The 27,151-nt window shown below is 48.0% G+C and overlaps 1 protein-coding gene across 1 annotated transcript in view; it reads right to left on the bottom strand.

Annotated features, from left to right (window-relative positions):
* The window catches only part of UBE2O (ubiquitin conjugating enzyme E2 O), a 67,135-nt gene that overhangs the window by 6,629 nt on the left and 33,355 nt on the right, over positions 1 to 27,151 (bottom strand). Inside the window, exons 2-15 of the mRNA XM_064467410.1 lie at positions 24,422 to 24,481; positions 19,107 to 19,217; positions 18,108 to 18,205; positions 16,536 to 16,599; positions 14,607 to 14,750; positions 13,872 to 13,981; positions 12,871 to 13,021; positions 11,559 to 12,061; positions 8,589 to 8,743; positions 6,981 to 7,093; positions 5,746 to 5,871; positions 4,454 to 4,543; positions 1,487 to 2,144; positions 425 to 561 (exon numbers count right to left, since the gene is read on the bottom strand). Of these exons, the coding sequence (XP_064323480.1) occupies positions 425 to 561; positions 1,487 to 2,144; positions 4,454 to 4,543; positions 5,746 to 5,871; positions 6,981 to 7,093; positions 8,589 to 8,743; positions 11,559 to 12,061; positions 12,871 to 13,021; positions 13,872 to 13,981; positions 14,607 to 14,750; positions 16,536 to 16,599; positions 18,108 to 18,205; positions 19,107 to 19,217; positions 24,422 to 24,481 (2,520 nt within the window). The remainder of the gene's footprint in view (positions 1 to 424; positions 562 to 1,486; positions 2,145 to 4,453; positions 4,544 to 5,745; positions 5,872 to 6,980; positions 7,094 to 8,588; positions 8,744 to 11,558; positions 12,062 to 12,870; positions 13,022 to 13,871; positions 13,982 to 14,606; positions 14,751 to 16,535; positions 16,600 to 18,107; positions 18,206 to 19,106; positions 19,218 to 24,421; positions 24,482 to 27,151) is intronic.

The raw sequence follows: 27,151 nt of genomic DNA, 5'->3' as shown, positions 1-27,151 counted from the left end.
TGATTAACTGAGCCCTTGCAAGAGTCAGCTCAAGCAACGCATCTCAGGGCACCTTCCTTCTAGAAGCTGCACTTCCATGGCCTGACAGCAGAGCGGGGCTTCCGAGGGTGGCCGGCAGCCCCCAGGCTGCTCACTGGTTACGTCAGCCCCTTGCTGCCTGCCCGCCTTTCCTGCTCGCTGGGACAGGCTCAGCGGGCAAAGCACCCACAACAGGCTTCCTGCAACGAGGAACTCCGTTGTTTGTCACCCTGACTCGGGGGACGTGAAAGCAGCCGTTTACGGTAATTACAGCCATATTTCACATGCTGCACACATTCCTGCAGCTCTAATGCAAAGGATTAAGGCTAAGCAGGGAATTCCAGAGAAAGCAATCCGGATGCTGAGCCCAGCACTAACACACAGGCGTTTGAGAGCAGACACTTGCCATTCGATCCTCGAAGGTTTTAACCATGATGCCATCAGGCAGGGAGGTGGCCAGAAGAGCCATCTCTTTCCGCACGGTGCTAAAGAACTTCTTTGCTTCTGGGGGCTGGAACTCCATTTTCTTGAAGGCATGGGTATCTGTGGGGAAGGAGGAGAATGGGATTAAACCCTGCCTTTGGAAACTGCCGCAGGGCCCTTGTGACAGCAAATCTATCCATTCTGTGATTCTGTGTTAAACCTAGAATTTGGAAGAGAACAGCTGACCTGCTTTGGGGCTGAGCGGGAGGCAGCCTAGGGATTATTCGATTTTTCTCACACTGTACCAGCAGCCACAGCCTGCATCTCCTGTTCTCACGGTCCCACATATTGTCCCTGTGCCCCACAAGGAGCCTGGTCCCACAGCTGGGACAATGATGCACCACGCAAAGTGATGACCTTTTCTCTGCAAAACCTACGCACAGCTCCCCATCTTTACTTATACACACCTGCAGGTTCAGGACAGTTTGGCCACCTTTCCTTCTCACGCCTGGCCCGGCTGGCCGAGCACCCTGGGCTCTGCTGCCACCAGTGTTCACACAAACAGATGCTCTTTTTTATTTTTGGCTGATTAACATTGGCGCAAACGAACAAGGACACTCACCCACCAAGGACACACAACACAGGAACACCAGCTGTTCCTGCTCTGCTTCTCAACCAATCCATACCTGCAAAAAAGCCTGAACAAACCCTGTAGCTTTCAAGGAAGTATCTGCAATGGAAAGTGACTGACCTCCACAGCCCTCCATAGTTACCAGTGTGGACAAAGGGGAAGCCCCTTCTGCGGCTTGAGAAGTTACAGCAGTGCCTAGAGATGCCATCTAAAAGCCAGGCTTAAGTTCTGGAACAGATTGTGCTACAGAAGTTGTCTTAATTTCTCCTCCCCAGCTAATGAGCTGTGAAAAGGACTGGGAAGAGAGGATACCCAATCTAAAAAGCCTACAGGCAGAGGTTTTGGAGAAAGAAACACTGCAGGACAGCAATGAAGGACAGAGGATCCTGCACTGGCCTGACCTGACACACTCACCCGGAGCGTACTCCAGCACGGAGAAGACTTCTCCCTTGGCACTGGTGAAGGTGACTCCGGGCTTGCCTCCACTCTGCTGGCAGAGCACTGGCGTCTCACTGGGCCACTCCGACCTCACTGGTGTTTGTGCCTCTGCTTTTTCTTCTTTCTTCTCCGTCTCCACCATGGCTTCCATCTTTTCCTCCTCTGCAATAGCCACATTATCCAAGGTCTTCTTTAGATTTTCCTGTAGCTTTTTAATATCGTCCAAGAACTTCTTCTCCCGAGTGGGTTTTTCCAGCTCCACAGTTGGGGAGGTAGGAGAGCCAGTCAGCAGCTGCTCCACAGTCATATTTTTTAGGCTTTCCAAGATCTTGATGGCTTCCTTTAGCTCCCGGAAGCTCTTTGGGGCTCCGTCCTTGCCAGCTTTCTCTGCAGCAAGATCTGCAACTGCCATAGCCACAGCACCCTGGACTTGTTCCTCTGCTTTTTTCACCTCCTCTGCTGCCGGCTCCTCAGGCTCAAAGTCCTCAATTTTTGGGTGGTCGTCTTCCATGAGGCCATTGTCTGTCTCCCAGCTGTCGCTTTCATCCTCCCACTCAGAGGATGCCCCGCTGGTGCTGCCGTCAACAGAATCGTAGTCCGACTCCTCAATTTCTGATTCAATATTGTATAAGTGCTAAAGGGGAGCAGAGTTACAAGAAACTTAGGCTGAAAAAGAGTTTTAGTTGTTTTTGAATGCAAGTCAGTTCTCCCCATGGAAAGGGAGCTTCCACCTAGGATTGGTCGAGCTCTTTCAACCCCTTTTCATCTATACAGGGTGGACTGTGTTTGATCCAAATGTGCTCATCAGTGACCAGCACAGATTATGAATCAGCATAGCCCCATCCTCCACCTTTCAAAGTAGGGCAATAGGGGAAAACTAGGGGAAGTTCTAGGTGGGCTGCAGCCATCCCAGTGGCTGGGATCCAGCCAAGGAGAGAACCCGGGCACCAAACAGCTACCTGGATGCCCCGGGGTTTCTGAACGCAGGGCTAGCTCAGGAGGTATCAGGTATCGTGTGCTACGTTAGTATTCCTGGTTCTGCTTCTGCACCAGCGACCGTGTTGGCACAGAGCCCTAGCTTGGCTGCCTCGACACTTTATGACTTCCACAGAGACAATGCTGGAACCAGGAAAACATTCCCACACCAGCTTTCCCCTTCTGTGGCACACAACGCCGCTTTAGCTGTTGTATGTCACTACTGCTTAAAATTCAGCTGGGACAATGAAGCCTAACCCAATTTGCTGAATAGGCTCTTACATAAAATGTTCTCCTCCCCTTCACTACTGGAAGTTGAATCCATCCACACTCCACCTAGCCTCACCTGTTATAATCATGCTTTGCACATGCTACATCTCTCACGAGGTTTCCCTGCAGAGGCTTACGGGCATAATCCAGCTACGAGCTCCAACACAGAAGCAGGGGAGCAGGACGACTTTGTATGGCTGTGTTAAGAGTTTCAAGATGGGGCATTTTATCCATAGGTTTCTGACACTTGAATGACAGCCCAAGAATCCTCTTATCTCGCAAGATATGACCCCAGAGGCTAAAGTCCATGGACAGACAGTCGTCTTGTCAAAGCCTTGAACTGAACCAGCACTGTTCAGCTAGTCCTGTGCCACCCAGAGACAGGCAGCCAGCAGGGGTTAGTTGGGTTCAACACAAGTGACTGCAGGCAGGAAAAGCCATCAAATCTCACTGCCCTCAAAGCTAATCCGAATCTGAGTCAGAAAGTTAATTAGCCAGTTATGCCATCTTTATTTTTAGAGCTGAGAAAAAGCACCCAGACAGCTCGTCTCTGGGCACATGGACAGGCATTGATAAATCACAGTTTTACCAACTGATAATTCACGCTCCTGACATTTCCCCAACTCCCATAATTACGCAGACGAGCAGAATCGAAGGGACTGGTGTGACACAGCAGGAGCTGCTGCAGAGCCCCAGCACCGCAGTGTGAGAACGGCCCTTTGTGGAGCACACATCAGACCTCCGATTGTGCCTGTGATCCAAGCACATGTGACAACAGGGGGAAGGGAGACAGCAGCCTGCTTTGTAATGCTCTAGTCCTCTGCCATAGTGCAGGCATTGACTATTCTACTGTAATTAATGCAGAGCTGCTTGGTTTAAAAAGAAATCTTGATCGAGTGCTTTCTACTTGCAAACGCGTCTCTACAGCAGAGGCAGTGGTGTCCTCTGCCACAGTGATGGAGATGGGACCCTACAGAAGGTCTTCTCTTATCTTTAGGCTGTCTGCCTGAGTTTGAGGCAAGAAGAGGAGTCATGGGATGAAACTGTACGTGGAGTAGTAAATAAGACTACAAGACAGTGTAACAAATATCTTAGAACAATGTAGAAGACAAATCAACAGGGTTAAGTGCATTGAGTGTGGCTATATCTATATTTTTACGTTTGCACTCAAATCCTTTCCCTCCCCACCCCGGGAAGGGATTTGGGTCTCATCCCTAGGTTAGCTATGGCTCCAGCCCAGCTCCTAGAGGAGCTGCTTTAGGCAAAGAAAACACCTGGGTGCTGTTCCAGCACTGCCTTAGTTGGGCAACGCAGTGAACCTGTGCTCAAGTCAGAGCTGATGATCCCAGAGCTCTGCAACCCCCTCTGCAAAGCAGCAGGCACTGGAGGCCAGGAGCAGGGCTGTGGTCAAAGCTGTGAACCACGCAGTGCAGCACGTGAAGGGAGCCGCAGTCTGCCCGTGCTTTCCCAGTCTCTATATTCAAGAGCAGGATGACCAGTTAGCTGCCCAGTCCTTCTGACAAAAGAAGTATCTCCTTGTGCTAACAGAATTGGGGAGCCACCCTAGCATATGGGAAGGCAGCAATAAATACAGCAAGATTCCCGTACCCAGTGCATACCTCTGCATGGGATTTAAAACCAAGGTTTGTCACTCAGCCAAGAATTACAGGGATATCGCGAGCTGGAACAGGACCTCACCTGAGGCAGAATGATAGTCTTGGAGTTATCAGCCCACACCACCTCCACTTTACTGCTGACATCGACACGAGCCACCTGCCCGACCGAAGGCTGTGGAAACAAGAGCAGTTTGTCAGTCCCTCTTCTTTCCCAGGCATTTCAGCACCGAGCCAGGAAGGCTTTTGAGAAACAAGTATTCCCCAGGCTGGAAAACCCACCTAAAGCCACGATTGCAGCCTGCTGCAGAAGCGGTGGCAGTCCGGCGGTCCCGTGCCAAGGGGGGAGAAGAATCCTCCAGATGGGGTTTCCGTGAGAAACCCCACAACAGTGCCATGGAGATGGGGGAAATTCCCTCCCCCAAGGAGGAGGGGATCAGGAGGGCTAGTCTGGCAGCAGGACCTGGCTGCTGATCAGGCCCAGGGCCATCGCAGGGCTGCGGCCTTTCTGCAGGCAGCACCGCCGGGGTTGTGCCGGCGAGGGGACAGGACCTTCCCCTGAATCGGGCTGCCCTCTAGTGGGGTGCCAGATGCCGGCCCCGCGCCCCGACACCCAGCGTCGCGGGCTCCCAGCAGCTTCTCCCAGCAGGGAGAGCGCGGGCCTGAACAGACAAGTCACGGCTGGCACAGGGTGTGCATGTCCTGTAGCATCTTGCACTGGGAGAAGGTTAATTAGGTCAGCTGAGCAAGCTCGGATGTGTTTCATGCTGCTGAAACTAGAACTGCAACAAGAGCCGCACTACCTTTTAACCTTTTTTTAGGGCAGCAGTCTCAAAAGCTGGAGGTCTTCCCTGCACAGTAAGGAAGCCTCTTTCCTAGCAAAGAGCATATCCTCTACAACATAAATTGTTCCCTCTTCCTCCCCAGGAGATCAATGAGCTCAACCAAATTAACATGTACATAACAACTCAGATGAAAACCAGAACCCCGGGTTCTGTTGCCAAATGAAACCAGTTTTGTGACAAATCCACCTTCACTCTTGCTCAAGAGCTCACGGAATATCCTCATATTAGAAGTTGCTCTGAAATCCTAAGGAAGAGTTTTATTAAAAACCCTCAGGCATGCATTTGATTCCTGTCTCGACTTTGTTCTTGCTCTGCTATAGATTGTCACCGAGGTCAAAGGCTTTCAAGGTTACATCTCCACCAGACTTAGAGATTTGATGTTACTCATGGCAGCAGCAGACACCGATACAAAACCAGCAAGCCAGGGAGTTCAGGATGTCCCCGCGGGGCCCAAGGCCCTCCTACTGACTCTTTCAAGTGCTTCCACTAACACTGGTGACAACGCAGTCACATAACTGCGCCCAGAACCCACCTCGTTTTCGTTAGCTGTGGCTCCGTCCGAGTTGCCGATACGAATCACAATGTCAGTAGTGCGGAAGCGGAAATCTGGATGATCAGCAATATCATACACACTCACATCCTCCTCCTCTCCGATCAGCTGCATCAGAGAGAACGCAAACACGTCAGCCCCAGGATGCTGCACTTACCTTCAGAGCCGGCCTGCAACGCTTGAAAATACTTTGGCTTTTAATTTTGTCAATTCTCAGTACTTTGTGTTGTATTTTGTCAATTTTCAGTTGCTCCAACAGCCTGCAAGGAGCTGCTAATGTCCCTTCCTGTCAACTCATCCTGCAGCACATCAATCAAGGCGCAACAAAGAAAGGAAGCAGATATTCCATCTCATCTGCTCACCCTCGCCTTTACTTCAGGTTCCATGTCACTACGATCACAAGACGTGCAAGAACAACGTTTTATTCCCTTCTGAACACCCGCATTTCTCAAAGCGGTTCGTTGGGGCCCAAAGCGTTATGGTTTGCTTCTGAAACGATCCAAGGCAACAGGGAAGTATCTGACAAAAACCTTGTCAATTAATAGGAAACATCTTTCCTTTGATTTCTCCTGGAGGAACAGAGCTAGGAGCCCACAAATAAAGAGAAAGGGGTGAAGTGGAGCACAACCCCAGGCCAGACTGATGTTCTGCTTCGGGTTGTAAAGGGCCTTGCTCAGTTACCGCAACGGGGTCTCTAAGGCAGACAGCAGCGCACTGGATCTGCGTGGTTCGAGCCCCCCTTTCCTCTCAATCTAGACTGCAGCCTACCAGACCCTGCGAAGTACAGTGGTCCTACAAGCCCCGAGAGAAAACGGTATTAGGCCGACTATAGGCAACAGTGCCTGGCAGGGGCAAGCAGGACAACGCGCAATAGACTATCTTTCCATGAACTAGCAAAAACATGGGAAGGAAAAATTCTTGTAGTGAACTCAAGAAATCAACTGTCTGACAACATCAGCAAAAGCCTTCACCCATGCCAGAGCCTGATGTTGACTATGGGATGTAAACCCTCGCCTGGTCTGCGCTGCCTTGCAGGCATCTACAGATATGAAGCGACACCACCGCTAACGAAGCCTCCCAGGCCCAAAAGCACATTGCTGTTCCCTCCCTCAAGGACAAGCTCCACTGCAGCGCTGCCTCCCAGGGCTTATCTGTGCTTATCTGCGAGGCCTGCGCAGTTTTGTGGCTGCTTTCTCTTAGCTGGTTCCTGCACTCACCTCCACATCATCTCCGCTGGATTTCAACTTGAACCACTTCACCACGCAGGTACGGCCAACATGGTCACCAGACTGCACCACTCCATATAACCCGGGGTCCTGGGAGCTCTGAGCTTTTGGTCGCAAAGGCAGGGAAGAAAACAGGCGAGTTAAGTGGAGGAGCACAGACTTTGCAGAGCAACTGAGGCTGTCAGCTCCTGAGCTCTCCCAGCTGCAACCTTCCATTTGTGAATGGCATGAGGAAAAAACAGTTCTTCCTACACAGTCAAAAATGTACTCAGCTAACGAGTTGCATTTTAATGGGCACGGAACGACGATCAAGTTAGATTATGTTGCATTGGACTGGGTGAACACATTCACTTTGGGACCACTTTTGAGCTCTATTGCCAAGAGAAAACACACCGGCACCTTAGTGGTCTGCCCTCTGAATTAGCTCCGCACCAAGACTGTCCGAGTCTCTGCACAGGCTGGCCAAGAGCTCCCTGAGAGCAGCCCTGGCTGCCAAGCTCTTTCTCTAGATGTGCCACCCACAACAGTTTTGCCTCTCTGGAAGAACAGACAGGGCAGCAAAGGTGGAAGGCAGGCAGGATGCAGGCAGGCATATGCGTGTGTACACACACATCGGGGATCCAACAGCACCAAAGCTGGGCCTGGACCACCTCCCTAGGCCTGGGCTGATACGCAGCACGCTGGTGTCCAGATACCTTTCAGATTTATCTGGCTGACAAGATCCACCTTCCAGCATCCTTAGCAGTGGGATACAAGGAACTGTGGGCATCCCAGAGTGCTTGGAAAGTGTTGTTTGACCAACACAGAGGAACACAGATTCCCAGAGGTGAAACTAGAACAGTAGAGCTAGAGCTGATGGATAACTTCACTTTCCACAAACCATACCTAACCCACAAGACCCGTCAGACTATTAGTCAAAAATGGCTACACAAAACAGTATCATCTTTTTTGCTAAGCCAGCTTTCTCTCTTCCCAGTCTGACAGTATCTTGTGCTCCCCACTGTTGAGGGTCTATCCCTGCTAGGACAGAGGAGGAACTGAGAGCCAGACGGTGTGCCATCAATATTTCATGCCCAAAAGCTGTAAGTCTCCTTGAACTTGTGCTGTGACCCTCACTAGTGTCACCAGTTAGTTTGGCGAAGAAAAGGGATGCAAGATGCCGCCTCTGGATCCCAAAACCCTCCAAGAGAAAAATGGAGAGTCACGATAGGTAAGCCACACAGAGAAAGCAGTGTGAGTTGTTAATTTCTCCCCTTATTCTGCAAGAGAGCTCAAAGCAGTTTGCACTTTCAAGGAGAAGGTGGGCCACCTCTAGTCTACAGAAATGCTGAGAATCCTTGGCATTTACTCCTTTCACATCCTGCCTGCTGTCATAGTTCAACCTTGGTATTTAAATAACGGTTCCCTGCTGGCATTCATGTTAGGCCGCCTGAATCACTGCCTGTCCCTTGTTAGGCCCCTGTGCCTACCTCAAGCGAGCATTACAACAGCTACTGTAGAAAGGGCTACAGTGTACATTAGGAGATCCAGATCGAAGAATACTTCACGATTAAGACCATGTTTGTTCCCTGAGGAGAACATTCTTTTGACACCCAATACCTCTTTTGTCCACCACAAAATCCCCAGGGCAGAACTCGTTGTTGTCCAGATGGTGGACTGGAATCAGCTCATTGGAGCGAATGTTTGTCTCCACGGTGCCATCCTGCCACATCACATCAGCTGAAGTCATCGTGGTCACCACTTCTACAGCAACTCTGGGAACACAGAAAGGCAACGAGTCACCAGAGGGAACATGCAGGAGCACAGCTGGAACGCGATGCTGCCAGTGTAAGGAATCAAGATGGGTCTCAGCAGCGCAAGGGTACACATAGCAGCAGGCTGGGAAGCAAGCTGGGAAACACCATCTAGTCCCAGTGGAAGCAGCTACACAGCAGGCTTTGTTTTGACGGGTTCTCAATCTCTGCAGATGTAACGTTGCTGCAAGTCTATATTGCAGGAGGACTTACGTTCCAGGGAGCTGGATGCTGAGCTCACTTCTATTCCTAGTGGAGCAAATTAGTATCTACTAGCACCCACTTTTACCCCTGGCAGAGGCACAACAGGAGCTTCAAATACTTTGGACCTTAAGATCTTCTCCACTTAAGCACCTTCTAGCCTGGCAGCTCTGAGGAGTCTTTGAAGCTAGGAGCATGGGACTGGGACGGAAAGATCAAGCAGCATCCATCTCAGCCCTTCCAGGAAGAAGGAAAAAAAAGGCAACACATTGTATGTGGGTAAAGCAAAAGGATGTTGTTTAAGAGACAAGTCTCCTTCCCAGCTGTTCAAACACATACATGTGTGTCTCTGCAGCTCAGAAATGAAACCCAAACACGCAACAATGGACCACATGCTGGTACTCTGCTGTGGAGCTTGACAGAGTTGCTTGGAAAGACAAGTTGCTGGGGGGCAGGAGGAACAGCGCTGCAGTCTAGCTGGACGGGCTCTTCTAATGAGGCCTCAACAATTTTCATGCCACCTACAGCACAGAACAAATTGAATCCCATGCTGATTTTAAGTTTTGTCTTTATTTTGCCGGCCAGGCCTTCCAGGCGTAACACAAGTGCTGTATTTATGTTGGTTTCAAGTCAAACCATAAAGAAAATACAATAGGCAAATACAACTGTTTTCCTCCAGTGCTGTTTTTATGAATGTCAGAGAAATATTTAAGTAGAAATAAAATGAAGTTTCTGGTAGGGCCAGCACTCAACAGCAGAAATTATCAGAGAAGGAAAAGCGTAACAGGTCAAGTGTGGTGGGTGACATGCCAACAGACGGTTCCCTGGGAGAAGTGGGGGCATGTGCAGCTGAGGGTGGGAGAGTAGAAAGGCAGGCCACCCAAGGAAACGGTACGGTCCCGTCTGCAACACAGTTTACGCTGCTTCTCAAACAAAAATCACAACTTGGCATTAGCAAAAATCCCTGTATATCCTCACTAAAAAAATAACCAGATGTCTCTGTGCTGCCTGTAGAGCTGCAGCAAGTCGCGAAATGATGGTAAAGCCACAGGCTGAGCTGGCCCCCTGCAGTCAGAGATGCCCATGAGCTGACACATCAGATCTGGTGACTAACTGCAGCAAGCCCATCGCTTTGCATTTCTCAGCAGCGTTTGGCAGCACACCTACTGATGGTCTCACCGGCTTCATCTGAATAGTCAAACAGCGAAGACCCCTCGTACTGAGCCGTGACCAGCTGCCACACACGCCCTTTGAAGTATCAGCTGGGGTTTCACATTCTGTGCTTAAAAACCTGTATTTCTTATTCTCTGCAGCAGGGTCATCTCTGCAAAGTGTTCCAACATCTGATCTCTGCATTCCTTGTACAGAGCTGCCCAGATCCAGCACAGGAATCTCTCACTGTTGTCACAGGGATTTCTCCCCACTGCCTGTACGGTGCAGAAAGCTACCAGGTTTACTAGCCAAGCACTCCTCAGCAAAGCCTTTAATGAAGCAGAGGCACTCAGCAGAGGGGTAAGAAGTGACCAGTGAACTGCGAATCGTTCCCAGGCACACTATCATGCTCTCCTGTTTTTGTTTCTTTCCCTCGAATATTGCTCTGCTCATGTTTTTGTCCTTCAAATCCAGTATCTCCAAAACACACAAGGACTAAAGGAACAACTGTCCTTGCACACAGTCAAAGCTAAAATACCCAAACAAAATGTGAACAAAGTTCACGGCATTCTCGAACCACTGGATCTCCTGAATCCTGATAATGTCACTATTCTGGGAGGATTCTTACATTATCTGTACTAGTTCGCTTCTGATGCGGGATCCGTACACAACTAGGAGCCCAGGGAAGCCAGCAAGAGAGGCTCGCCAGCTATCAGATGTTTTTGCATCCCCTGAGAACAGCTTAAACATTCTCAAGTTCGGTAAAAGCTGCCGAGATCCAGTTTTATCTAGAAATGGACAGATAGATGCAACGCTACCTCCCCAGGCTACTGAAATAAAACCCTCCAAGGCTCTCAGGGAGTGCATTTTGTTCATTAAAAACCCAATAAGTGGTATACTGCTGGCCAAAGTTGCAGACCTCTCTCCAGAGCAGAATGAGGATACAGAGCCCACTGCAGTAGGGACCCCTGCCAGCACAGACCTCCGTGCTGATCTGGAGACAGCTCTCTGAGGGTAAGCCATCCTTTCCCACCAGCACGGCCTATCCTCAGCCTCTCTGCAGAAGCTGCCAATGATGTAACCAATTAGTGTCATGTTTAAGCTGTATGATCTTCATTCACCTGTCTCTTCCTCTGCGTACAGAGCCCAGCACAGTCAATGCCCCGAGGCACAGCTGAGATAGAATAGCATCAGTGCCACATCACATGGCCCCACTTTCATCAGAAGCTGGACTGAGACCAAGCTGATTTCAACCAGGCCACTGCTGGTCATCACAAGATAATCACTGCTGGTTACTACCAAGGGGTGTTTTAACGTGACGCACACCATCACACCTCCAACCAAGCGGAAGAGATGGTTTACATCTGAGAGCTTTGATAAGGGATATTTGGCAAGCGTACCTGGGTTTGGAAATCCAACTCACCTGTCTCCTGGCTTAAATTCTCTTGAAATCTTTGTCTTCTTCTTCTTGTGCTTCCGCTTCAAGTTTTTGATGGAAAGAGGGATACTCTTCTTGCGGCCAGTGCCGCTGCCACTCTGGGAGGAAGCGGTGGAGCTAGCAGAAGAGGTGACAGAGCTAGTGTCATCAGTGTCATCGGCTGCCTCATCATCAGCATCTTGCTCCATGGACTGAAGCCGGTAGTCGCTTGACCCTTCGTCTTTCAGCAGAAAGGGAGGCTGCTGCTGTCGCACTACTGCTGCCCCCTTCTCCTTCCCAGTTTCTTCAGGCTGCTCCTCCTTTCTCTCGCCAGGACTCGGTGCACTGTTGGAAGAGTCATCCAGCTCACACTTTGACCCAGGCTTTAGCTCTTCTGATTTTTGGTCAGCAGCTGCAGCAGACTCTTTGTCAGGGGCTTCACTGGTACCCTGAGACTCCGGGGAGCATGACATGATCTTCACTATCTGCTTCTTCAGCAGCCGCCTCACCTAGAGAAAGCAGACCTGGGTCAGACAACGTGCCTGCACACTCAGCAAGTTGCCAGCCAACCTGGGGAACTGTTAGCTTTACACACAGAGGAAAACAGCACCCCACGGGCTTCTGCACATTTTACCTGCACCAGAGTATTCGGCAAACCGGCATCTCTCCATTGCTCTACTCAGGAGCAGCACTGGACTAGTCCAAGGAAAGTGAGCTTTGCTCCTTAAGGCTATTTTAAGCACGCTCTGAACTTTTTGTTACAGAAGGTCACAGGCTGCGCAAGTTAATCTACATAACAGACACAGCTATGCAAGGAGGTCACCATCCAACACTGATGATATCCTGTTATTCTAGGAACACCGCTGCTCTACAGCCAGCATGTAGAAACCATAGCATGAGTCATTTGGCCTAGGAAGCAAAGATTTCTTTCTTGTCTCGCTGTAGCAAGGATTTAACTGAACAGTTCAGCTCCATGAGAAACCTGAGGTCATGCTAATGAAAACGACATGCGTCTAACAGTCCTGGCTGTCAGAGCACACCAGCTCCGACACGGCTTGACCCCTGCAAGGTGACACCTCTACGTTCAAGGTCCTGTTCATGCTCTCTCATGGCATTAGCTGCATGCCTCACCCAGCACCGTCAGACTGCTCTACAAGGTGACTTCGCTGCTGGCAACAACAAGCCATTACTCTTTACAACCACCACTTCGGGAGTCACATTTCAGACCACATGACTACCTGGAAGATTTCTGCTTTAAAAGCCACAACGACCAGAAATGCTTAGAGAAATCAATGCCTCCCTCGACCCCTCAGCTCACCTTTTTGGCAACTGATCCTTCACCCAGGACACAGTTCCTCTCAGGGCATTCACAGGTGATTTTTGCAGGTTCTACTTTGTCCGGGAACACATAGAGGCACCTCTCCCCAAGCTGCCTTTGGGCATGGTCAAAGCACCCTAGACGCTTTACCCTGGTAGAATGGGAGGACAGCCATGAGCAAAGTGCAACAGCAGTAACAGAACCTAGTAGCGACCAGGGCCTCCACGCAACTGGCACGACCTCAGGCCAACAGCGCTTCTGGGGTGTTAGAAGCCAACACCACACCAAATCTTTTCCAGGCACACAATTCTAAAGGAGGAGTGGAAAATCTCACCAGGGACTGGGTGGGATACAAGGGGTTTGGGTAGGGCCTCAGTCACTCCTCTCCCTCCAGCTCCCCCTCCCAGAGACAGCTGCCAAGAGGCATTTGAAGTTGGCATTGTTTTTTTTTTCGCAGTCATCCCAGAGCTCCTCTCCTCCAGCTTCCTTATGAGCTCCCGGCAGGAGCTACACTGCATTGTGCTATTACTCATCTGACTTCTGAATTTTCTCCAGCCCATTTTTGAAGCTGTAGCCTGCAGAGGGCACCAGATGCTCCCTCAGCACCAGCCTGGGTCCAGAGCAGGACACCTTAGCTGTCCTGAGCTAGTGCAGCCACACAGTTAAAAGCTGCAACCTGCTCCAGGCACAAGTGGAAGGACCAGGGAAGAAGCGAGCTGTTGCCAGACGCCACTTTCCTCTATGCACTTGTCAGCTGGAGAGTACTTGGAGAGGATTGGTGGGACGCTAGCCCCGGTGTTGGTAACTCCAGTGCCTGCTAAACTAATTTGGAAGCTATTCTCACATATTCAAAGCTCTGGAATACACAGGCATACAACAAGGAGAAAAACCCACTGGAAACAGCAGCATTGTGTCTAATCAGTTGGTAGGCAGGCGTGTTACCCACAGTCTGTGCAGGCCCTGGGTGCTGGGAGTGAAGAGGGGTTTTCAGCCGATCTCACCTGGACAGTTTCTCCTGGCTGATTATGGAGGGAGGAGGGCTCACACTGTCTGTACCTCCAGGACAGAAGCTTTTAGTGATCCAAGTAACCTTTAGTTCTACTACCTGTACCTACAGTATAAAGAGAGAGAAAGCAATTTAATTTTTCAGAAGCTTTCCTAGACCAGTGTCTAGGAACTGAATGCACAGGAAAGCAGCAAACCTGCTTTTATCATTTAAGATGGCCAAGTGCAGTTTCACCACATCCAAGACCGCTACAGTGCTCCCACAGCACAGCTCTTAGCAACATCGAGAGCTGCTACAAGTTTAACTTCAAGATAGATGACATCTACCTTGGGAAGGAAGCTAAAGTACATACAAGTCAGAGGTGCAATGTCACAAAGACATGCTAAGGGACTCGGAGCTGCTCCCTCTTTCAGCAATGAGTCAGCAACGTTTCTCCCTTTTTGGATAGCATGCAACATTAAGTTTCAATAGAAGAGGTGCTTCTACTACCCTAATGATCAGCCTCTAAGTGTATTGGCACGCGATCACCTTACAGGGTGCTGGCAGGGACCCTTGGGAGTAAAAGCCAAGCCACACTCCGAAGTCCTGTCCATCCACAATGAGGAATTCGTCACCTCAGAACAACATTTGTTCTTGGAAGGTTACCATGGAAAGCTGACTCTGCTCCAAAATGCCAGCCAGCGACTGTTCTGTGCAGAAGGTGGCCGTGTGTCAGCTTGTCAGTCCTTACCTCTTCCACCACCACTCTGAACTTGCTCTTTGTGCTCAGAACAGGCTTCACACCTGAGAGCCACTGCACACTGGAGAAGACTTTAGAAGGCCCGATGAGGACTTGCCCAGGATAAAAGCCATATGAATCATCAAAGAAGAGACCCTGTGTGGGAAAGAGAAGGGAAAAAAAACCAGCATGAAGGACTCCTGTTCTTAGAGATTTAAGATTCTAGCATTTCTCTTCTGTCATTCATGTTCAGTAAAATTAACCGTATAGGAAAAGTCTGCAAGTTGCCCATCTCTTAAAGCTCATTCCTCTCCTGAAGTCAGCCCAGCAGTTCCTATAGCAACCTGCTCTGTCACACATCCGTAGGGGACTATGACTCAGTGGGGGAGAAGTAAGGTACTTGGAGGAAACAAAAGATGTGGATTTCCACACAAATGTTCTCAATAACAAGGTAGCCAAGGTGGGCTGAGTCCTGGGCAAGGACACCCATCTTTTTTCCATGCTCTAATTCAAGCATCTACAGCTTTCAGAGCCAGAGGATGCCTGCCTTCACTCCTCTGCTTGTCAAATTAAGTTTGTACGTATTACTACTGTCTGCAGTGGATTAGTTAATATGACAGTTCTTTGTAAACAAAACAGGACGGTAAGCAGTCGCTGTCCTAGAGCTCCTTCCCGCTGCTATTTAGAGTGACTTGATGAGCAGAAGATTCGGGACGTGGGGGCGGACAGAGCAGTTTAGGGTAGATAAAATACTGAGTACAAAACTATATCGAGTCATGTGTCAGAAAGGATGAGAGCAGTGTGACAAGAGCTAAGTCAGGTAAGTATCTAACACACAGCAGTTCTGAGTACAGGATCAAGAGTAACACTGGAGACAACTCATGTTTCAGACCAAACCACAAGTCTGCAGAGGACTATGTACTCTTTAAAGGCAGCCTGACTCAAAACAAGCTATCTCAAAATTGGGTACCCAGAAACTGGATGCTGCTACAGCATCCATTTAGCAAGTGGAAGACATACTGCACAACCCAAAGTAGAAGAGGTAAGATACTGGAGAATATCAAGCAACAGACCTCACCTTTTCTATTAAGAATAAGGAAGCCACAGCAGCACATCCTATTAAACCGATACTCCATTTACTCTTCAAGAAACAGGCATTAAATTTTAACAGAAGTGCAGCTTTAGATCAAAGGGACCTTTGCTTTGAAGGCTGGGAGGGATAAGCGCTGACTGCATTGCTAGTTCCTAGGAATTACACGCAGTTCTCAGCCAGCTCCCAATACCGCTGCCGGAGTGCAGCAGGGCCCTGCTAATGCTGTTTGGATAAACAAGCAAGCTGCCATCAGCCTTTAAAGGTGAGAGGTTAGATCCCGTCATCACACAGGGAACTATGTTTTAGCCAAAAGCTAGCAATCCTTCCCTGCCATGTGATCTGGAAAATGCCAGGATGGTGGCAGGTCTCCATTCAGAGAACACGAGGGATTACAATAGCAAGAGAGACAGTATTTTACGTGATCTGGAAACGTGCTTCTAGCAGAACACCTTTTAAACAATATGCCCTTTTCCAGAAGGGGAACTATTTTGAAAGCATTAAATGGAGTAAGAGCCTTTTCAAACACGTACAGATATAATGAGCAGAGAGTGAACTTCCTTGACATCAGCCATCTGACTGGATGTTATGCAAGTTGTTTGCAAAGAAGGCAGTTGGATACACTAATTGTAATACCTCCTCAAAACCTGCTCATTACTAACATTACCTTTAAGCTACATCCTGTTACACTTACTTCAAGTGAAGATCTAGAAGTGTTTTTCAGCTGTGATGCATCGTTTAATTTTTAGTATTAACAAGCGCCTATGGTTTTGCCTTCCCCCTCCCTCCTGCACAGAAAGCTTACGAGATGAAGTTGATCAAAAAGACTCTCGGGAGAACCAGAAGCTCACCGAGTCACTGACGTGAGGACAAACATCGTACAGCTTGGCTCCATCTTCTGTGCTCATAGAACACCTGGAAAACAGACAAGAGACACGGTGGCACTTCCAGAGCTATCCATCTCACAAGCAAACAGCACCAAATTAACGGCCACTGCCTGAGCAGGTCTGTCCACATGCCCGGCAGTATATCGCTGAGCCTTTATGGTCCACAGCAAAACTGGTTGTGGACAAGCTATAGAAGAACTGCCTGGTATTTAAAGGTTCCCTTCAGGATGTAAAGAAGTAAGTAATATGCAGGGTGCTGGATAAGATTTACCTGCTAAAAAGTCCCATTTATTATTCACAGCAACACTGGAACCTGAAGGCAATTTGGATATACTTGCTTCAGTAATAGCTTCATTTCCAGAGTGACTTTGGGTAAAGATTTCGAATGATTCATTAGGAAGAGATTTTGAAAACAGTTACCTCATTTTGCATAGCTATGCATGAGCTGGTAACAGAAACTAAGCAAGGTTTTAAATTGCACCAGTAACTACAGGCAATACAGATAGAGAAGCGTAGCTATTTTTCACTCCCAGTTTAACATATGCGTAAGAGCCTTTCAGTCTGGGTTAATCAAAAGCTAAAACAATCAAAATCACAGGCGCATCCACCAATCATCTGTCATAGCTCTTGCATTGCTCGCTTCTCTTAGAAAGACTCGGAGCTGGCTGCAGGGTTGTGGGTGGATTTAAAAAAAAAAAAAAATCAGTGTCAGCACTCTGTTTCCAAGACAGATGGGTTATCCCCCAGCTACCAGGCCCATCAGCCTCTTGCCCTCCACCGGTCCCTTCCTTCTTTCTCAATAAAAAAGTTTGTCGGACAAGACAGGACTCAGTAACAGAGCAAATGTAGTGAGTTCAGATGGTTTTAGTTCTCAAGTAACTGTCCAACACGCACAAGGAATAGAATTCAGATCCTTCCGCTGGCTTTGCAGAACTACAAAATAAGTTAAATAGATATTTCTTTCAATACCTCTAGTTAAAGCTCATCAGAGATACAGCTTTGGATTATGTCTTCATTGAAAGAAAATTCCTAACACTGTTGCAAATCACAGTGAAAATAAAGCAGTGCTGTTCAGTCTTGGGCTGCTTGTTTGTCTTTGATAAAAACCACTCGCCTGGTAGTTTCTACGCTTTCACAGATTTTTTTTTTTGTTTGTTTAAGGTAAGAATCCTCCCTCCCTGCATCTCAGTGAAGGTATGCACTCCTACTGAGAGAGTCTGGCATATGCAATCCATCTTAAACAGCCACTTTTCCAGGACAGAAGCGCAGCCTAAAAACCAACATACTTCAGTTCTGGAGGACTGATCTGCTGGGATTGAAAAAAACCTGCCACCTTTCGGACAACAGCTTTTCCACAGGGTGACCAATGAATCTCGATGTTTCCAGCAAAAGATATACTCTTACTCTACATCTGAAGATAATTCAAGCAGATAATTTATCAGTATGCAAATGAGAAGCCCAGCCTGTTTTTAGTTTTCCCAAAATGGTTTCACAATCCTGATCTAAGGGGGACAAGTCTTCAACAGGAAGAATTACCTGGCTCCATTGGAAAGCTTGAGGATGACTTGGTTCTTCAAGTCATAGACCTTGCCCAGCCAGCAGTCATAGGCTATGTAGTCACCGTACATGAAAGGCTATGAACAAAACAGAAAACAAGACTTACAAACATCAACCCTTGTACTTTGAGCCATCAAGTCAGTCCTCAGACAATGCAAACTAGATCGCAATCTCAAAGGGCTTTATGACAGCAACCGCAGCTCTCACTATACACCGGAATAAGTGTACATTGAAGAGTGTGACAGTCGGCCTACAGCCTGGATTCTCCATTTAAACAGCTCAGGCTTCCTCAGATTTTTTCCTTAGATCTCAAACCTGCTAAGTCACACTTGCCTTCAGCCAATATTAACAGTTAATTTTTATTTCCGAGCTTAATATTCCATCCTGAGCAGAAAAGCCTGTATCCCACTGCCTTTCCACAAGCTGTTTCTTGAGAAGGGTTGTGACGCTCCTGCTCTTCACTCCCAAATTATCTTTTTCTCAAAGGAAAAAGAATGATGAAATCCTATGCCACCTGGTCTCTGGAAACCACCCACCCAGGAGGGAGGAACCAGGTACATTTCAGACTCTTCCAGCTCAACAGAATACTCAACTCCTCCCAGCATTTTTATAGCCTGTTTAAACAATAACAATACTGCAGCTCAGAAGCTCGATGCCACCGCCACGGGGCTGTCCCAATCAGGTCATCACACCAGCGCATCTCAGTGAACTTCTCACACCATTTAATGTCAACCTAGCCCTCCAAGTCAATTTGGTCTCAGCGATGTGATCAGAAACACAGAACAGATGGGGAGATGAGGTGATGCTGCATCATCTTCTTCTAGGGAGGATACTTTCAGTTAGTTTAAAATAAAACCAAACCACAGATGCATCTTGCACAATATGGATGCCTCCCTTGCATGTGTTACTTGGAATACAGCAGCACCCCTCCAAACCACCAGGCCCTGGCTCCCACATGTATTTTGGCTATGTTCTCACCCAGATATGTTGCAGGTCCTTGCTGTTGACAGGGTAGAGGATGCAGTTCGTTCCTACCAGCTTCACAGCACACTCTATGTTTACATCAATTACTGTCCCACACTGGCTGTCCTGAAAGCACAAAAGAGGAAAAACGGTTTATCGCCAAGGGAAGGTCCTACATACACACATACATGCTCTGTGTACAGATGGGAAGCGCAGAGACAAGTCTCGAGAGCAAACCTGCCTCATACCCTTCAGGCCCTTGTTCTGAAGGGGCATTTCTCATGACCCTGAGACAACTCAGAAGGTGAGATCACTAAAGACTTGCAGTGTTCTCTTCCCAGTTAAAAATTGCAATGGCTGCTAATGCAGCAGCCCAGAGACTGCTGCCTCCGCTCAAATGCGACCACACTATGTCAGGTGATTAGCATTTACTTGCTTTAATCTGCCTGGCTCCTTGGTCTATCCAGCTGAGCAGATCTCTGCAAGTGCATGGGACCGCCCTGCAGGAACTGCCCCGAGCCAGCAAAGGCAGGGGTAGATCATCCATCCACCCAGCACCCAAGGGAAAACCTTTAAAGCTATCTGTGACTTCTCATGTAAATCTTGATTTTGCAGGACAATATAAATAGTCTTCAGTTACTGCCCTACTGAAAAAAAAAATCTGGCACCTTTCATCAGATTTCAAGGTTTCAAGCCAGATAATTTACAGTTGGTCCAATTACGAGGTGGTTGTCATTATCTCCCTCACTTTTTAGCAAAGTTTCAATCTTTTCTGTCCCCAAGAAAATAATGCATGCTGTCAAGAGCCTTCTGGGGATAGTTTGGCAGGGAGAACACAATATGCATGTTGCTTACACATATGGTGGAGGCCTGCAAGGAAGGGCTGCTAACCCAAACACTGTCAAATGCGGCAGCTGCCCTGGCCTCCTGACAGCTGGGACAATCGATACTCTTATTTATTAAAGACCACAAGTCCATTATAAAAGCTGACTGAGGGCCAGCACGACAAATGCCCTGGTATCAGCAACTTCTGGAGCTGTCCTTATCTCAAGCATCAAGGTCTCTGCTCCAGCAGGACTTGAGCATAACACTCGAAGGGCTTATACCCTGTGAGAAATGGATTTGTTTGCTCAGTCCACCTATAAACATGCTGTTCTTTCAAACACATTAAATATTTATTCAGGGCTTTCACTCAGAGGCCTGGGCAGCCCTTTTGGGAGTTCAGGAGTTTGCTGGTGCTCAACTCCTCCAGTCTTATCTTGGGGACTGGTAGTTAGAGCAAAAGACACCCCGCAGACACCCGCAGTCCGGGATAATTCCTAGACAGACTGCTCAGCCCATTTGGCTGGCTTGTTTTCCACCTGCCTGCTGCAAGCCCTGTTCCTCACATCACACCAACTCTGTGCTCCGCAGCCCTGCGGCTCCCGAGGAGGCGGCGATGAGGAGAGGGGGTCCTGACCCAAACATCGCCTGTGCCAGCACAGCCGGGAGGGCTGGGAGAGCCTTGCAGGCTGCGCCCAAAGCAGAAGGGGCTTGTTCCCTTCAGCGGCTCCACATACCACTCCTATTTCTTTCTGGGAAGGCAAAGGAAGCCTTTCCCAGCTATAGCTCCATCAAGACAGACAGCAGCTAAGCCTAACGTAGCTTGTAACCTGCACAGGCTGCCCGGAAGGAGCTCGGCAGAGCTGCACCATAACTCTCACCTGAACAGGATTTGCCAGAACTATGCCGGACTCGCAAAAGCTGCTGCCAGCATGATTGGAGCATGGTGAGCAAGGCCTGCTCAGAAGTGGCACCTGCTCAACCCAAACCCACAGCTTCTGAAGGCCAGAGCACAGCCACCTACGCCACTTTTCCTCCAGATTAAGCTAAACTAAGTATGCCCAGTCCACCCTCTGCCTGTGCTTTGCAGTTCAGCCCTGTGTTTTGGATGTCTTAGTAGTCAGAACCAAAAAAACCTCAAGAAACAAATCCCTTGCCCTACACTGAGCATTTCGGAATTAATTTTTCCTCTGTCAGCAGCCAACGCGACAGCAGCTCTGAGGCGTGATACAACTGAGCGCCTGCAGTTCCTGTGGATCATCTTATCTGGGCCTAAACACCCTCTTTTATTGATGGTGAAAGAATAACAAGTAATAAAACCAGGACTGGGGCAACTGACACATACCAATACCCTCTGCCCATTCTCTAAGCGACAGTTTCCCCATGGAGAAGGTGCCTGCACCACCGTACGAGCCTGCCTCCCACCTAACACAGTCGGGTGCCACCTAGTCACGGCAAGAGCACCGGGTTTAGCTCAGCTTGCTTCTCCCTCCAGTTGCAAAACGCTTGAGCAAGCACAGAGCACTGTCTGTGATTAAGAAAGCAGAGGTCAATGTTGTGAGCAGCCCCCGAAGCTACAGCACTGTTGGTTCACAGCTCTCCTCCCTCACCTGCCACCGAACCTTTGTTTGTTATGAGTTTATTTCAGTGTCACATGAAACATTAGCCTGCGACAGGGGAGGCAGATCTGCGGACTGAGGGGTTCTGCTGAATCACTCTGAGATGACAGCAGCACTCAGTAATGCAGGCCCGGAGAGAGAAGTCGCCAACTTGTCTCTTGTCCTCCAGGGCAGGTCTAGAGCCAGAGCACAGCTCCCCACCAGCCTGCTCAAACACAACCGTCCCAGCCCGCTCATCAGACGCTCCCATTAAAGGAGGGAGCACGTGAGATGAGCTAGCATTTCACAGTTCTATTACAAAAATCAATTTCTATCAACTCCAACAGCAGAACTGGAAGAGGGAGGCGACTGATCTTCCTTACAAGCGTTGGTGGCTTCAAGCCCCACTCACACCAGAACTAAGGGCACTCCTCAACTTTCTTCCTGCTGCTTCTGGTACCCTGACAGCATGCCTCACGCTGGAGATACTGAGTATTTAAGCAGTGAAGGGACAGAGAAGTGACTCTTTTCCTTCCCCATCAGAGACAAGGCTTTAGGGCAGACTAGCAAACTGCCATCTGAGATAAAAGCAGTCCAGCAGGCAAAGGCTGCAGTCCCACACCTTCTGCCTCCCCCATCCTTCTCTTTCCCTCAACGCTCTTTTCTGATAAAGGGATCTTTACACCACCTTCTTATTCCTTTATTTAAAAGGGACAGGATAGCCCAGCACCCTTTGAAGCAACAAAATCCAGGTGCCTGGCAGATTGCAGACCTAATTCTAATCCTTCACCCAAATTAGCATATCACCTGGAAAAACGAACACCACCACTTTCACCAGTTCTCATCCAGCTGGATTAGATTTACAGCCCCAGCTGCATTCAGAGAAAGTGATCTCATTCTATGCATTACCCCCTGAAGCAGTCTTTCCCCACATTCAGTGCTCGATGAGAAGCACATGAATTTGACTCAGCTCTCTTCCCTTGAGGAACAGAGGATTTCGAGTCCTTCCCGCTCAAGGTTAAAAACAAGCTCTAAGAGAGTGTGGTGAATACAGAATAAGTTTCACATTGTGCATTTGCCAGGCCAACTGGTGCAGGGCAACCATCCCACATCCTGAATTTGGCAGGCTGACACTTGCAGATTTTGTTTTAAATGCTCTTCTGATTTTTGGAATACATCTGATTAACAAGTGAAGGTTTTCTTCGGGATAGAAGGGGTTTGTTTCATTTACCACTGACATTTAGAACATATTTGAGGGCAAGGTGAAGTGTAAGTCATGTTCAGATTTGCTATGCTTTTGACTAGAGTGGAGAGAAATTGAGTTATACCCTCACCGTTCCATCAATTAAAAAAAAATGAAGTTATCAACCACTGGTACAAATGGTCAAGCAAAAGCCAGTGTTTAAACATGCAAACAGACAATAAAGGAGCATGCAAAACAACCGCTGGGCAATGTATCTACTGCTACATGTGCAGCAAGCCAGAGGAGCCAATTTCTGCTCAGAGGCATATGGAAACTGCAAGCAAAAGCAGCACATCCATGTTTGCTAAGAGCAGAAGAACTTGCTGTCCTGAAAGCTTGAAATGACTTTAAGCAGCACTGGAGAACAACCAGTTGAGAGGCAGGACTCAGAGAATCCCTCTGAGCAAGGATATACTACAGAGTCCAGCTATGCCAGGTACAATGGGCGTGAACAGCTGATATTTCAATTTGCTCACGGTCCTTTTTTTTTTTTGGACTTAAATACTTTCATAAAGCTGCAGTTTTAGTAAGATACATTGACTCCAAATTTCCATTTCAAACAACTACATTTCTTAAGGAAATATTTTGCTTCAACATTTTTCAAATTACCATTCAAGGTTTTTTTCCCGTTTTTCTTCTCTTTGGAAGATTCTATGAATAAGGGGTGGGTTTACTTTTTAATGGACAAAAAGGATTTATTTAAAAAATCCGAACACCCAGGTCAGAGAATGGCCTTTCCCATCCCTGCACCAGGCTGCACACCATGTGGGCAACTGCAGCAGTTAGCGGCCAGCTGCCCGCTTCATCACAACCTTGGTAGCCACATTGCTGGAATCAAGTCAAGGGAAGATCCAGGCGTGCACATGGCAGGCCATATGGCTCGGGGTTAGAGGTTAGGTGTGCGCCAACAGCAAAAAATTGCCAATCTAGCTAAGCTCCTAAACAGACCACATCTCATCTGATAATCGATCTGAACAACGCTCCCAGTATTCCCTAAACAAAAACCAAATCCACTCATCTCTGACAAGCATAAATGCTGTACAATTAGAACAGAATGACTAGGACTTAAAATAGTATCCAGGAAGAGTAAAGGTAATGATTATAGGCTGCTGATCAAGAACCAGCTTGCCTTCTGCTGACCTAGCTGTGTCAGATGCTTCAACGTATGCCTTGCTTCAGTAGTGTTGGGATTTGCTGTATTTCTGGGAGAAACTGGACAAGACAGTGCTCGCTGTAGATTGAGAGGTCTCCCTGAAAACATTTCCTGCAAATCCTCTGCCACCGCACACAAAAGGCACACAGCAGCAATGCGATCTACCTCCCCTCCAGCCTCCCTGTTAGGTACGGGAGAGCAGGTCCCACACTCTCTGCATCTCAGAATGGATTGATTTAAAACTTAAGGATGACAGGACAGTCAGGCTTCTTGTCTCATTACCCAACACTGTCAGGCTTACTTGCTCAGGAGACCTTTGCAGATATGCAACAGTAGAGAGGCAGCCTTATCAGCATTTAATTTTCAAAGGATACAGCTAGGTCTATCAAACACACTAAAAATAGAACATGCTCAAAGCATTACTGTTCAATTCCATTCAGGCAATTTGGCAAGTCTTAGAAATCCATGCAGCAGTATCATGATCAAAAAGGGACAAAGGAAAAAAAGCACTTACGCTGGAGCTCATATGTCTGACCACATCTCGAGGGACCACCGAGCGATCTTCAAGCTTCAGCTAAGGGAAGAGAGAGACACTGGATTTAGTGACCCCACGTGATACTTGGTCAGAAACAACATAAATACGGACGCCCAATATCCTGTTCCTCTGGACTGAAGAGGTTTTCAGAGCATGGTACTTCCATACCCAGTTAACCCCTTGGCAAAACTGCAAAATCCAGCTGACAGATCCGAAACACAGCATCCAGGTGACCTGTGCACAACTGTGCTCTATGTCCACAGACACACCAAAAAGGGTGCAGACATTCTGACTTGTTCATCACTTCAAGTCTCAACTCTCCCCTTCCTCCATCTGCATCATGCATCACTTCCTACCCACATCCAGTCTAGGTACTGGAAAAGACAGGAGACGCAGGAAGCAGCGCATCGCACCACAGTTCTGTGTCGTCCTGCACCCTTTTCACCCAAGACACCCCCAGATATCTGAAAATCCTGTTTGGCCTGGAACATTTTAAGCAAGGTTCTGTATAGTGAGAAGTCTTAGCTGGCAGGGGAACTTTGCCTTGGAATAAAAAGGAAAACAAATGTCTGTTGCTGCACCCAGGTCCACGCAGGTAACACAAAATATCAATAAGAGCACAGATGAAGTCAAATCACTGCTCATACTCCAGCTCCTGCTAAAGCACTTGCTGGCCAAGGGCTACTGCTGGCAACAAAAGATGTGGCTGGACCATCATTACGTATTCTACATCAGTCCACGCAGAGCTGTGGGCACCAGGAGTTGTTAGTGGTAAGAGGAGGTATCACTTGATAGATCTCCGGTGACTACTGGCCTGCTAACCAAGGCCACGTCCTTCCAAAGTGGCCCTTCATCAGCCTGGTTCTGAGATCTGAAGGCTACTTCCAGGCTACTTCATGAAGCATTATCAGCAAGCTCAAAGCCACAAAACGCAGCTGCCATCGAATACGCCAAGACAACAATGCTACACGAGGGATAACGTCCTAAGCCTACTAACAGGGAGGCCACAAGCCTGAACTCCAATTTCAGGCTTGCTCCGCCTCACAGTAACTCAGTTATAATTTCATTCTGCTGAACAGGGAGAGGTCTCACCCGCATTTCAGTGGTCAAGAACATACTTGCATCGGTACATCTTTGAGCCCTGCGAATACACCAATTACACACCGTGCGTTTTGGGAAGCACCGTGCGAACACAACATCAGGGACAGAGCCTCTTTCACATCTCGCTTTCAGAATCTCTCTCCGCTACTGCTGCATTCGTTGCTTTTCCTTGTTGATCCCCAGCCCAAAATCCACTGTGCTTTGTCAGCATTTCACCCTAACTCACACCCTGGCTTACAGCCTGCTTTGCTAAATTAGACATAAATCTATAATCCAAGGACAGGATCTGGAATCAAACCAAAGCACCTGAGTATTTATTGCCTTCTTGATTGTGTGTTTCAGTAAGAGAGGAAGAGAGCCAGCCAGCTAGGCTTTTAGGCCCAACTCCTAGAGTCTGAACTCCACTGGAGTGGGAAACCTGAAGCCTCCCACAGCCCATTTCCAGATTGTGGAAGGGTTTTTATCACCTCCCACAGCCCACCAGGGTATAAAGATAGACATAAATTTTTATACATCTTTCTAAAATTATTTGTGAAAATAAGTACTGTGTAGATAGCCTCTTAACATCCAGAAGCAGGCAGCAACATTCACATTCCAGTAAGTACTCACGCGTGAGCAGCAGCAGTTTGGGTATTTTAACTGGAGTTCTCTTGCTGCAGAGCTCCAAGTGTATAATGATACTTTCATTTCAACATGCATTAGGGCAATTTAATCTCTGACGCGTGGTGTTTAAATTGATGCATTATGTTTCAACATATCACTGAGCCATACCTCTCTGTTCTGTATTAAACAGTATCTGAAGAACCCAGACTGACAAGATGATCTGATGCTACCCGGCAGCAGCGATATTTGTGTGTTAGTCAACTCTGGTAAATCACAAAAGTTGAAAATGAGTAGTTTTCCCATTTTGTGATCCTTCCCAAATAATCACACAAATTCTTCCCAAAGCAGGGCATAAAACTTCCTCTGCAGGGGTACTACATTTAACCTGTTTTCAGATCTCTTGATTTTTAACGGCAGCACAACTATTTTCAGCTTCATGTGCCAGACCCACCTGCCTCAGTTGCTAGGACAAGCAAGCCAAGTAGTAGGCAGAACGCCAGCATCAACATTAAATACTTAGCAGGTCTGTCATCACACAAAAGAGTATCAAAACCCAGAAGACACCCGACCAGAGGAAGTCAGAATGGCTGCTGCTGAACACATTGTCATTCCTCCTCCTGCCTGTTATACCCAGAGTGATGTGATCATCAGCCGAAGGTTAGCCCCCTCAATCAGCAGCAAGGGAACTCAATATTGGAGAAGCACTTTTAAAATAGGTACTTACAGCTCAGTTGCTACATTTACCTCCATAAAAGTCGGTATTAACATGAGTACTTTTACGTTCTAGCCACACGCCTTGATAATAGCCCCTAGAATGAGAAATATCAGTTTCCCCAGAGATGCCCTCAGCTAGTCCTGCGCACCAAGCTGGCCTCAACACCCTCCAAACACCTCAAAGGCAAGGCACGTTTTGTGTTGCCTTTTTAAAAAATAAATTCACATTATGTACATTAAATAGGGCAAACCAAAGGCACTCATCACCGCACCCACATTTAACCCAGGCAA

The sequence above is a fragment of the Phalacrocorax carbo genome, chromosome 16 (assembly GCF_963921805.1).
Source record: "Phalacrocorax carbo chromosome 16, bPhaCar2.1, whole genome shotgun sequence".
Taxonomy (NCBI): Eukaryota; Metazoa; Chordata; class Aves; order Suliformes; family Phalacrocoracidae; genus Phalacrocorax; species Phalacrocorax carbo.
This window is presented reverse-complemented; position numbering and strand designations above follow the sequence as displayed.